General features: G+C 30.4%; 1 protein-coding gene and 1 long non-coding RNA gene across 6 annotated transcripts in view; one reads left to right on the plus strand and one right to left on the minus strand.

Annotated features, from left to right (window-relative positions):
- Positions 1-8,602, minus strand: part of LOC127720274 (uncharacterized) — an 89,157-nt gene extending 80,555 nt beyond the window's left edge. For 3 of the 5 annotated variants that reach the window (XM_052226777.1, XM_052226776.1, XM_052226782.1), the window contains exons 1-3: positions 8,133-8,602; positions 7,337-7,459; positions 3,971-4,129 (exon numbers count right to left, since the gene is read on the minus strand). In XM_052226777.1, coding sequence (XP_052082737.1) covers positions 3,971-4,129; positions 7,337-7,393 — 216 coding nt within the window. In that variant the 5' untranslated portion in view covers positions 7,394-7,459; positions 8,133-8,602. The other 2 variants (XR_007990686.1, XM_052226779.1) reach the window with 2 other exon arrangements.
- Positions 726-2,246, plus strand: LOC127720276 (uncharacterized). The gene is made up of 2 exons (XR_007990687.1): positions 726-1,399; positions 2,110-2,246. It is a non-coding gene; the product is annotated as an uncharacterized LOC127720276 (long non-coding RNA).
- Positions 8,603-14,136: the final 5,534 nt, after the last annotated feature.

Below are 14,136 nucleotides of genomic sequence, written 5' to 3' on the forward strand. Positions count from 1 at the left end.
TGTCATCTAGCTAATCAGAACACATGTAACATAATACCCTTACAGAAATGAAAAGTTTGCTGCAATATTGCAACAATATAGCGGCAATATTGCAGCAAACAAATTTGTTTGCAAGAAGTGTTTGCAAGAAAGTTGCAGGTTGTCGCAGCTACCTGCAACATTCTCGCAATGTTACTGCAACAAAATTTGTTTGCAAGAAAATTGCAGCAAGTTTGCTGCAATGTTGCAAGAAAGAATTTGTTTGCTAGAAAGTTGCAGGAACCTTTTCTTTTATTATTTAAGGAATGACTTTTTGCAACAACTTTGCAAGAAAAGTTTCTTTAATAATGTCAGACAATCAGATAGTTTGCACCAATATTTCAAGCATTTTAAAATATTACATATGATTATTTGTTTTAAGATTTAAGGTTCAAATAATACACAACATATTGTTTCTTTGAACATTTGGTTATGGATACTTCTAACTATCTAAATTTGTTGTCGTCATACTTTATTTTACTCAGAAATATCTGGATATTTGAATAATTTATTTTAAATAAATTTTCAAATAACAATGCTTATATTTTTAGAATTCCTAAACTGTACATCACATTTATATGATATTTTGTAAGGAAAGAATTTCAAGAATACTTTGGTATTCATTTCAACAAGTTTAATCTAAATAATTGAGTCATAATAATTTTTGTTCTACATGTATTATAATTATGCTTTTTTGTCAATTTTTTGTGACATTTTTCTATGAACAATATTTTTAATTCTAATATTTTCCATCAAATGAATTTAGCCTCACCTGCAGGTTGCATTTTGTTTAATTTCTAGTATCATTATTTTAAAACTATGTATACACAAATTATCTTTCTCATCTCAATTAGTAATATGAGCTGGTGATAGAAATGTAATGTGCCATCTGGTTTCAATTTATTTCTGTGTAGTGGTAAAGACAGGAAGTACCATAAATTAATGTACACAGAGTTTGAGGCCAAATTAAGGGTAGAGCATTTCTTCTTTGTATATATTTCCATTATAACTTATAACATCAAAGATATAAAAAAAAAATATATATATAATTATTTTTTTATTATAATATATAACAAATATTCAAGATTTAGGCAATTGATATTTATAATTAGGGGCAAATTTCAAAGGGATCACACTGTCACAATACCCTAAGCAACCTTGATCAACATATTCAAAATTTGAACTGGACATGAACATGCATACAACAAACAAAGATGTCTTCTATCATGAACAAAGTAATATGAATTTTACAATGGATTTAGATCCAAAAGTTCCAATTAATTCTATTGACACTGGATAGTGCATATGATAGCCTTCAGTTGACATGGCTCTTGGATTTAGGAAGATTGGTGTTTACACATAATTTGGATAACATCTTTTGGTAAGTACAATGGAGTTGAATGTCCACCATTTTGAATAAGTGCTTGCTCTTACAGTTCAAAATAGTGATATTCAAAGAGTTTTCTTAACTTAATAGAGTTGACAAATTTGTATAAGACAATAGATTTATGCACATGAATATTATTAAAATTGTGTAAGTCAGGAGATATTTTTTTAAATCTATTTAAGACAGAGACATATAATATTATATGTCTCTGTTTAAGACTATATGTTTTAGAAAGTACATTACTTAAATTGAAACAAGAAATCTTCTAATAAAAGCAGTTTGGTATTAAATTAGAGATCTGTGATTTGACTGCCAATAAGAGGTCTTTCAACAAATGGCAACAATATTTAGCTTTTATATATACACAACTAATCACAAAAATTTTAAAGAATAGACAAGACCAATTATGTTATAGTTCAATGAAAAACAAATATTCAAAAAAGCAATAATAACCTAGTACTGGCATAAGGTTAAATGTATAGTAATATGCAATTTCTAGAAGGACTTGATAACTTTTAGACATTGACCCTTTAAGTGAAACAAATGCTGGAAAAATTGGTTTGTAATCATCTCTTTATAAAGAGTTATTTTCATTTTACAAGTCCAGAATTTGCAATATATAGTAGTAACTTATATCTTTATATCTTTATAATGTTTAGTTATTCTTTTAATGTATGCTAAATTCTTCAACTTTTATTTTGCAGTATTTGAAATCAGAAAATTCAACTTTAAGGACAGTGAGTACAGAGAAACAGAACTAAAGGATACACAGATATGTAACACAACAACCTATAGAGGACAGAGAAAATTTTGTTTTATTATTAAATCATACTTTTTTAAATGCTTAGTTTTTAATTCCTAATTTTTCAACTGAAATTGTTGAAAGACTAATGCTGCAATATTGCTGCAATATTGCAAGAAATTAATTTTCCTGCAATATTGCTGCAACATTGCAGCTAATGAATTTGCCGCAATATTGCTGCAACAATCATAGCTGCTGATTTTCCCGCAAACGTTTGCTGCAATATTGCCGCAAATTGTTGCGGCAATATTGCAGCAACTGTTTGCAAGAAAACTAATTTGCATACGAAAAATGAATATTTGCAGCAATATTGCCGCAAATATTTGCAGCAACATTGCCGCAAATATTTGCAAGAAGCCTTATTTTTCCATAAGGGTATGTATCATCTGGGTTCCTGTTTAAACAGAAGTCATGGATGACAGTATAGATTTTGCGGGAAAACGATCTTTTTGCTTGCATTGCTTCAAAGTCGCCGCAGAAGAGTCACTCGCCACAAGGGCGAGTTCTATTGAATCTGGACTCGCCAAATACAATTCTTACTCGCATTTGGCGAATTGGCGAGCGGAGGTTTCACACACTGCAATTAAATTTTGTTTGATTTAAAAAAAAAATAAATATATGGGGTTCTTTGATATGCCAAATCTATTCTAATATAAAAATAAGAAGATGTGGTATGATTGCCAATGAGACAACTTTGAACAAGAGACCAAATTACATAGAAATTTACAAATATAGGTCATCGTATGGCCTTCAACAATGAGCTGGTAGGAAGAAAACTTAACTTGCGCACAAAGAAGCATGAAAATGAGGTGTAGGTCAGACAGAGTGACCTTGCCAGACAGATATTTACACCCAACAATCATTCTATAATAGTGGATATATTGCTTAAAATTTCGTAGATACAGACACAGAAAATGTAGTTGGCCTATTGCTAAAATATCTGCCAGACAGACAAGTACACCTTTTAAATATTTCATACAACAAATATAGGTGATCTGTTGCTTAGCGAAACAGAACCTTGACCACTGGTCCATGAAACAAGGTCAAGGTCAAGATTAATGGACCTTGAAATTATTCTATTTACTCAATATAATGTCCTCTCGTAATAAATAAGAAAAGAAAATGTAAAAAAAAATAGTTCATTTAAGCAATTGCTTTTATACAGTCAAGTAGCTGAGATGCCATTACATTATTCACACTCCCACCAGGATTTGCATCCCTATGTCTCACAGGTGACACAATAAATTATGATTAAATCTGATATTTTCCAAACATGTTAAGGATGTACTTACCGGTAGGTGAAACTTAAAAAAACCTAGAATTTAAAATTGATACTATAAGTCGGAAGAGCATTAGTTAAGGAACAAAATAAGCTAAAAATATTGGTAGGTTATGGAGCTCCTTTTCGAGATTTTTAATTTTCTAAAAATGGCGGGAAAAGTCTGACTCAGACTTTTACCTTATATTTGCATTGCTATTATTTGGGTCTCAAATCGAAAGAAAAGTAATTTAGAATCTGCTTAAATTTTGATAAATGACCTTTTTATGAGCTATTGAATCCTTACATGAAAAGAAGAAGTGGGTGTTATTGGGCAAAATATTTTACCCTGCATCGTAGAAAAAAAACCAAGGCGTCGGGATCGAACATCTTACAAAAATTCCTAAACCTGACCTAAGTACATCCTTAAGAAACAAATTGAGCCAGTAAAACAATACTTTACAAGTCAAATGTTCCATGGTCCAATACAAATCTAGTACATTACCTCACCAATTACTGTAAATCTGTATCCATCTGGTTGTTTCTCATTTCTAACAAACAACACTCCTTTAATTTGTCTGGATTTTTTTATGTTAGCTCCTTCCCTACCAATGGCCAGTCCCATCAAGTTAAAAGGGACCATGAATATTTCTGTATAAACAGGCTACAAAATATCATCAGATATCCCTTATTGCAACTTAAAGTGCAATCAATAATACTGTAAAATTGTGATATTCCTTATTCTGCTTTCCTGGAATTCCATCTTAAGACTTCAATTTAATCTTAATTAAAGAACAGAGTTCTGAAGTCCCCCATGATGCACATATTTTACTTTTACTGTCCATTTGCAATAACTGAAGGTTAAAAAATTGTTTTGTTATTTGAAACGTTTTACAAATTAAATTCTTACAGAAATGTAGATTTGAGAGTGCTTGCAATGCAATTTTCCGTATTAACAATATTTCAAAGGAGCATAACTCTTTAAAAAATAGTTGATCAACACTGATTTCCAAAATTACTGATATAAATTTTTGATATAAATTTCATAAAAATGTGACAAGAACTGTACACATGAGAGCACTAACAATGCAATTTTCCATATAGTCAATATTTCCTAGGGGCATAACTCTTTGAAAATAGGCACTAATTTTCAAACTTTTTCGAGAAATTGCTGTTATAAATCTTTGATATAAGTTGATAAAAATTTGGCAAGAATTGTACATGTAAGACTGTGCTTACTATGCAATTTTCAATATAATTAATATTTCTAATGGACATAACTCTTTTAAAAAATAGTTGAAAGGCACTGAATTAAACAGAATATAATTTGTCTGAGACAATGCTGATATAAACAATGAATATAAATTCAAGAGTTGTACATGTGAGATACACTGGTTGCTTATAGACTTACAAGAACAGACAGGCAGACAGACAGATAGACACTGGTATTTCTTTGTCCCCTAAAAAGCGTTGTGGGGAAAATGTTGTTTACCCCGTATTAAAAACATGCTTAAATACAGTTAGCAATCTCCAGTAATATGTAAGCATAAACTCAGATACATATTTTTAACTGTCAGAGGAATTACCTGAATAAGTGATTTAAAAATAAACTGTTTAACACAGAGATATGTCTCGCCTATATATTATTTTGATAATGCAAATGTTGAAATTAAAATAGCAATACTTTAACATGTAGGTTATGCAAGTATTCAAAGTCAATGAACCATGCATGACTGAAGGTACAGGGCTAAACAATCTCCATGGAAATGAGATGTGCCAATGCTAATACAACTGCAAACCAAATACCATTGACTTCTCTTAAGTCGTTCACTTTAACATGTTTTGATTGAGTTAAGCCATTTCAATTGATATTTTATAGTGTGTCTTTCTATTATGTGATGTTACACTATTGTTTCAGATAAGGGTGAAGGTTTGGTACCATTAAAACGTTTAAACCCGCTGCAATTGTTTGCACCTGTCATAAGTCAGGATTCTGATGTTCAGTAGTTGTCGTTTGTTGATGTGGTTCATAAGTGTTTCTTGTTTCTCGTTTTTTATATAGATTAGACCGTTGGTTTTCCCATTTGAATGGTTTAACACTAGTAATTTTTGTGGCCCTTTATAGCTTGCTGTTCGGTGTGAGCCAAGACTCCGTGTTGAAGACCTTACTTTGACCTATAATGGTTTACTTTTCTAAATTTTGACTAGGATGGAGAGTTGTCTCATTGGCACTCATACCACATCTTCTTTTATCTACTAAACACAAACATTAACTTGTAAACTATATAGAAGTTTCAAAGTCAAGGAACCATAATGAGGGGGTGGGATTATATAATCTCCATGGAAATGAAACTTGCAAATGTCAATACATTTGCATACGGAATATCATTGACTTAACATTAGTGGTTCATCTTAAACTGACCTAATCACAAACTAATACATGTAAACTAAGCAAAAGTTTCAAAGTCAATAGACCATGACTGAGGGGCAAGGACCAAATATTCTCCATGGAAATGAGATGTGCTAATACTTATATAAGTTATACAACTGCATACCAATTATCACTGACGTACCACTAACAGTTCCCCTTAAACTGACCTAATCACAAACTAATACATGAAAATTAAGCAAAAGTTTCAAAGTCAATAGACCATAAATGAGGGGGCGGAGCCAAAAAATCTCCATGGTAATGAGGTATGCAAATGCTTATACAACTGCATACCAAATATCATTGACCTACCACTAGTGGTTCCCCATAAACTGACCTTATCACAAACTAATACATGTAAACTAAGCAAAGTTTCAAAGTCAATAGACCTTGCCCATGTTGACTGAGGGGGCGGGGCTAAATTATCTCCATGGTAATGAAATGTGCCAATGCTAATACAACTGCATATACCAAATATCATTGATATAGTGGTTCACCATGAACTAGACCTATAATCCCAAACTAAAACATTGTTGACGATGCTGCCGCTGCCGCCGCCGGAAACAGCATACCTATGTCTCGCTTTTTGACTCTGTCAAGGTGAGACAATCACTTGACTCTGTCAAGACAAGACAATCACTTATTTTTAAGTAGCAAATTAGAAATTCTATGATTTTGTAGATTAATATAGTGTACTATGTTGACCAAATAAAATCATACTATACATGCTATATGCACTTATTTTTTAAACTAGAATATTTTTTTAAAGATTTATGTTATGAGTTTTAAAAAAATTCACAGCCTACCTTGGTATCCATCTTGGTAACTCTACTATCAGAAGGTAATGGTTGACTTTAGTTAAAATCATTAAAACCTCACAAGGTTTAAAATTGTCATAAAAATCAATATGCTATCAGTATTTGTATTTTAGTCTGATAAATAATCGATCACTTGTGAGTCATATATTTAAAAAAAATGAAAATAAATGCTTGATATATATTAATTAGGTGGAACATTTTGATCCCTATTTGACGATCTTATCTATATACATACAGATTTCTACATGAAAATAAGGTTACTTTCATGAGGGTATGGATAGGGAGAGGTCTTTATTTCTATTTTCCATAATATTTATTTCTATTTTTCTGTATTTTTAAAATACTTGCATATTTTTCTCTATATTCTTTATATTTTTGGCATCCCATCATGTTCTTTTTTTATTTGTTTGCCTAGCTGTTTTCTTTATTCTTTCTTTTTTTCCATAGAGAATATATTATTATTATTAATATAAACACCTATCCATACCTACAAATATCTTCACCACAATCTGAGTTACATACTTATATTCACTGACTGACCAAATCATTGATGATTAAAATTTTGTTTATTTAGTAAATGAAATGTACCTGAAAACCAAATGAAATATTCCATCCTTAAGCATACCTGATTAGAAGTCTCATTTGGCCAATCTACTTGTACCTCTGCATCTTTATATTCCATTTCCTTTTTTTAAATCAATATCTGGACACAATTCTGAGTTAGACTCCAACAAAACAGGTCAATTTCCTACAACCATAAAAATAAAAAGTGCAAAAAAATAATGTTTCATCATCAATTGTGTTTCATTCATTAACAATAACTCCTTATCAAATGATTAAATTTGATACATTACTTTTTCACATTAATTCGACATTGAAGATGAACTACATTTTCTTTTAAAATGTTCTACGCATAAATATTTGAGAGATATATAACCTCATTAAAAAATTAGATAATGTTCTATTGAACAACAAATTACTGTCTTTATCATATGACTTCGCTCAAATTATATCAATTCTAAATAGTAATTCTCCAAAAGTATTAAAAATTGTTGTAAATTACATGTCATGAATGAATGCTAATGCTGGTAATAAAACTCATTGTCAAAAGATATTTGATTTTTATTAATTGTTTTCTCATACAATTATATCCTGGTGAGTGACCGTCATTCCTTCATTGTACATATATATATATGTTATTGTATTTTGTCTGTATTTTGTTGCCATATAAACCACTTTTTGTTAATTAATATGTTAGTGCTTATAAAGTTCTTTTAAAGATCTTAAATAGTAATTTATTATAAATTTTGATTTATAAAGGTAATATATGCAAGTGTTTCTAAAATAACGTGTTACAGCAGAGACATATAATATAATGTATAATATGTCTCTGGTTTATATGGTAGTTAGTCATTTCGTACCTTGACCATTTTGTTAACTCTAGCTGACATTTCGTACCTAAATTTACCATTTCATACCCAACATTTACCACTTTGTACCCATGATCAACACCATTTTGTACCCTATGGCCAGACTGCATTAACCATTTCGTACCTGACATAGACTAAATTCATGTTTACTTTTTATTTCATATATTTGTAAATAATATATAGTTGAAATTTTGTCCCAACATCAGTATTTGAGATTTTGTAAAATAAAAATGTATGCTGGTAATTCAAAAAAGTAAAGATCCCTCATACTGCCCCCATTATAAATGTATAAAGGGTTTTGTATTTAATGCATACTGGTCCATTCAACAAATTACACAGAATATATTATTGTTTGTTTTTTTTTTTGTTTTTTTTTTATAAATAGCATTTGTGAATAAGTAAAATATGCTATCAAACATTTTGAGATGAATTTGATTTAAAAAGAAATATAATAACATAAATAACATAAATAACATGCTTTCAGCAGTACAAAATTTCTAAAAACCTTTAATTGGTTTAATCTTGGGCTATATATCTGTATATATCATACTTATATCCTCAATATATTATGTCCCAGGTTTACTTTAAAGCAGTAAGGATTTATATGCAAACAAACAGAGTGTAATAGTTTATGAGACTTTGTTTGTTTGCAGGGTTTATATATATAAGATTATTATTTTTCAACTCTCAAAATATGAGGTTAATTAACTTTTAAGGACTAATAGAATTATTGTCTGGTAAAAATACAAAAAAGCTTTGTAACTTAGGAAAATATATACATTTCTCTTTTAAGGATGTACACCTCTGATCGAGCAGCCAAAAATTTCTAGAATTAAACTTTTTTTCTTAACCTGATTTTTTTGGTTTATATAACTGTAAAAAATAATTGATGAAGAAAAAATCATACGGTGGTGCACTTCTTTTTTTGCTACGGCCCTTTGAAAGTACCAAATTTTGATGATTTTCTCATTTTTCATTAATTTTTACCCATTTTTGGGCTATTATCGTGAAAAAAATCACAGTTCCACAATTAAACCTTTTCATACTTTCAATAAAGATGAAGTGGACCAATCTGAATAAATTTAACTTAAAAAAACTATAAGTAGGTGTTAATATAAGAAAGTTTTATCATATTTTAATGCTTGTTCGTGTCAAATTTACCATGTTCATGATGTTGTCAATTTTGTAAATTTGTGATTTTTCTCTATTTTATGAACAAAATGCTTATTATTTCAACTTCTTTGTTATAAATGATTGATAAAATATTTGAAAAGAAAAAAGTGATATGGGATGTACATATTTCTGGTAAAATCCTTTCTTGTACCCCTCACCCATTTTATCAAAATTTTGGCTAAAAAGACTGACTTGATTGGTAATAAAATTCAATAAAATGCTTCGCTGGGCGCAGCTTGATACGACCGCAGAGGTCGAACCCTGAACAGTTGGGGCAAGTATGGACACAACATTCAAGCTTGATACAGCTCTGAATTTGGATTGTGATTAAATATTTGACACAGCATAGGTTTCTGACACAGAAAGAATGTGGTCTTAGAACTTCAATTTTTTTAATTTACCTATTATGGTCCAATGTCCAAAATCAAAATACATGGTTAGATTCAGTATATCAAAGAACCCCATATATTCAATTTTTGTTGAAATCAAACAAAGTTTAATTTTGGACCCCAACTTGGACAAACTTGAAAACTGGTCCCATAATCAAAAATCTAAACACATGTTTAGATTCAGCATATCAAAGTACCCCAAGAATTCAATTTTTGTTAAAATCAAACTAAGTTTAATTTTGGACCCTTTGGACCTTAATGTAGACCAATTAAAAAAAACGGGACCCAAAATTAAAAATCTAAAAACACGGTTAGATTTGGCATATCAAAGAACCCCAATAATTCAATTTTTGATGAAATCAAACAAAGTTTAATTTTGGACCCTTTTGACCTCAATATGAACCAATTTGATAGCAGGCCCACAAATAAAAAATCTAAATACATGGTAAGATTCAGCATATCAAAGAACCCCATATATTCAATTTTTGTTGAAATCAAACAAAGTTTAATTTTGGACCCCAATTTGGACCAACTTGAAAACTGGGCCAAAAATCTAAAATCTAAATACATGTTTAGATTCAGCATATCAAAGAACCCCATATATTCAATTTTTGTTGAAATCAAACAAAGTTTAATTTTGGACCCCAACTTGGACCAACTTGAAAACTGGTCCCATAATCAAAAATCTAAACACATGTTTAGATTCAGCATATCAAAGAACCCCAAAAATTCAATTTTTGTTAAAATCAAACTAAGTTTAATTTTGGACCCTTTGGACCTTAATGTAGACCAATTCAAAAAACGGGACCCAAAATTAAAAATCTAAAAACACGGTTAGATTTGGCATATCAAAGAACCCCAATAATTTAATTTTTGATGAAATCAAACAAAGTTTAATTTTGGACCCTTTTGACCTCAATATGAACCAATTTGATAGCGGGTCCACAAATAAAAAATCTAAATACATGGTAAGATTCAGCATATCAAAGAACCCCATATATTCAATTTTTGTTGAAATCAAACAAAGTTTAATTTTGGACCCCAATTTGGACCAACTTGAAAACTGGGCCAAAAATCTAAAATCTAAATACATGTTTAGATAAATCATATCAAAGAACCCCATATATTCAATTTTTGTTGAAATCAAACAAAGTTTAATTTTGGACCCCAACTTGGACCAACTTGAAAACTGGGCCCATAATGAAAAATCTAAACACATGTTTAGATTCAGCATATCAAAGAACCCCAAGAATTCAATTTTTGTTAAAATGAAACTAAGTTTAATTTTGGACCCTTTTGACCTTAATGTAGACCAATTTAAAAAACGGGACCCAAAATTAAAAATCTAAATACACGGTTAGATTTGGCATATCAAAGTACCCCAAGAATTCAATTTTTGATGAAATCAAACAAAGTTTAATTTTGGACCCTTTTGACCTCAATATGAACCAATTTGATAGCGGGGTCCACAAATAAAAAATCTAAATACACGGTTAGATGCAGCATATCAAAGAACCCCATATATTCAATTTTTGTTGAAATGAAACAAAGTTTAATTTTGGACCCCAATTTGGACCAACTTGAAAACTGGGCCCAAAATCAAAAATCTAAATACATGTTTAGATTCAGCATATCAAAGAACCCCATATATTCAATTTTTGTTAAAATCAAACAAAGTTTAATTTTGGACCCTTTGGACCTTAATGTAGACCAATTTGAAAACTGGACCCAAAATTAAAAATCTAAATACACGGTTAGATTCGGCATAACAAATAAATAAATGTGGTCAAAGATTTTACAAATCTAATGCGCCATACTGGTCTTCCTTTATAAATATGCATTTCTTTAAACATAATTTAAAAGCAGTGTAAGGGAAGTAACCAAAACGTTGTATTTGGATTACCTCCCTTACACTGTTTTAAATTATCTTAATTGTTCATTAACCATTACTTTATACATAATTTAAAAGCAGTGTAAGGGAGATAATTTCAATGATGTATTTGATTTATCTCCCTTACACTGCTTTAAGTTATGTTTTGTACTAAAGTATTTGTCCATTAATGAAGACAACCTTGTTTTTCCCCCTTTTTTGCCCCTAATTCTTAAACGGTTTGAGCAATAACCCCCCAAAGCAAGAGATCCATACACCGTTCCACAGTTACTGTCTGGAATCTAGAAAATGCTTATTTTTGGCCCTTTTTTGGCCCCTAATTCCTTAACTGTTGGTACCATAACCCCCAAAATCAATCCCCACCTTCCTTTTGTGGTATTGAACCTTATGGTAAAATTTCATAGAGATCCATTCACTTAAACTAAAGTTAGAGTGCGAAAACTAATGCGTCTTCGGACGACGACGCCGGACGACATCGACGACGACGATGACACCAACGTCATACCAATATACGACCACAAAAATTTTTTTGCGGTCGTATAAAAACTACTTATTGTAAATACACAATTTTTTCACAGAGTTAAGTTTGATTATAACATTTTTTAAATTCGTTGATATTTTCCACTTGTATCACATGTTTTGGAAATAATTCCAGAACGAGATTTCAACAAGACTGAAACGTCAGAGGAATACATCCTTAAATTAAGAAACAGTTTATTGTAAAGATATTTTGTAATCATGAAACTTCTGACATCACTTATCATGCCTATTGTTATTTATGCATATATTGTTAATTCATATGTAATTAGGAGATAACTGTATTGTATTTCAATTAAGCTTTGACTGCATCAATTGGTGATTTGATGGTCAGAAATCAAGTTTACTGGTGTTGAATTAGCGAAGCCTAATTAAGTTAATCGGTATTTGTGACCATCAAATCACCAATTGATGCCGTCGGAGCTTAAATATTAGAATACAATATTGTTATCTCCATTCTAATGAAACTGACAAAAAACAACATCAAATCATACATTTAAAATCTGTCATACGTCATCTACGTTTGCTAGGAAATGCAGTGAAAAGGGACACACTAGTAACTTTTGGGGCCCTTTATAGCTTGCTGTTCGGTGTGAGCCAAGGCTCCGTGTTGAACACCGTACTTTGACCTATAATTTAATGGTTTACTTTTATAAATTTTGACTTGAATGGATAGTTGTCTCGTTGGCACTCATACCACATCTTCTTATATCTACAATCTGATATTCAGTCAATTGCCATGAATAAAAATGTTTGCTTAAGAATTTGCACCCCATGTGACCACTCAAAGAAAAATTTGCTACGGCTTTTTCAATTTGAGAAATTGCATGCTTATAAATAATATCTGATGGGTATGAAATGGCACTACATATAAATCTTCCCTAAGGTATGGAATGACAAACATATAAATATTCCATGAGGTACGAAATGGTATACATATAAATATTCCATGAGGTATGAAATGGTCAGGATACGAAATGGTTTTTAAAAAGGGGAAAAAATGGGGGTTACGAAATGGTAAGTGTACGAAATGACTATAATTCTTGTATATATATATATGTACTAAAGTAAATGATAAATTATGTGACTTTTTTTCTGAATTATTAAGAGAGATTTTAGAGAAAAACTTGTTAAATCAAATAAAGGAAAACTCATGACTTATTTTTCTAATTCAAAAATTTTTTTGGTACAGAAAAATATCTGGAATTAAAAGAATTTGTAAAAACAATGAAAAAGTAGACAAGCGCTTTCAAGATCAGAATTTAAATAAGTACACAACCCCTAAAAATAGAGACAGAGACATATATGCAAAAAACTATATAGATAAATCACAAAGATAATATGTGAAAAATGCATGTTGGATAAAGCTGAAGATGAAGAACATTTTATAAAACCAGGTTCAATCCACCATTTTCTACATTATAAAGGAAATGCCTGTACCAAGTCAGGAATAATGACAGTTGTTTTCCATTTGATTGATGTGTTTCAGCTTTTGATTTTGCCATTTGATTTTTGTGACTTTCCGATTTGAATTTTCCTTGGAGTTCATTATTTTTGTTATTTAACTGTTTTATATATGTCATTATGTCCCCTTTAAACATGTTAAAATCTCTTGAGAAAAGTTCTATGATAAAATTTTGATAAGTTGTAAAAATTTCAAATGTCATACATAAACACAGGAGTTTAATTGGCTTAATCATGTTAATTTTTATTCAAGAAAACCTAAGGGAATTGAAAAGTATTGCAATTAAAAAGTGAACAATGCAACAAGAAAGTGGTGAATGACTTAGTTATCTTCCATCCTGAGACAAAAATCACACTGATTATTGTTAATATCTTAACCTTTTCATTGGCTTCATCAACAATTAAGTGACACCTCACAAAGAATTTATAAATTCCTTTCTATGCAACTGATAACCTGTAACAGTCATTTTTACTACTGGTACTTACCTTGTAATGACATTGAATAGAAATATCTATCAAGAGCAGAATTGCTGTAAAGGTA

The sequence above is a fragment of the Mytilus californianus genome, unplaced genomic scaffold (genome assembly GCF_021869535.1).
Source record: "Mytilus californianus isolate M0D057914Y unplaced genomic scaffold, xbMytCali1.0.p SCAF_11, whole genome shotgun sequence".
In the NCBI taxonomy this organism is placed as follows: Eukaryota; Metazoa; Mollusca; class Bivalvia; order Mytilida; family Mytilidae; genus Mytilus; species Mytilus californianus.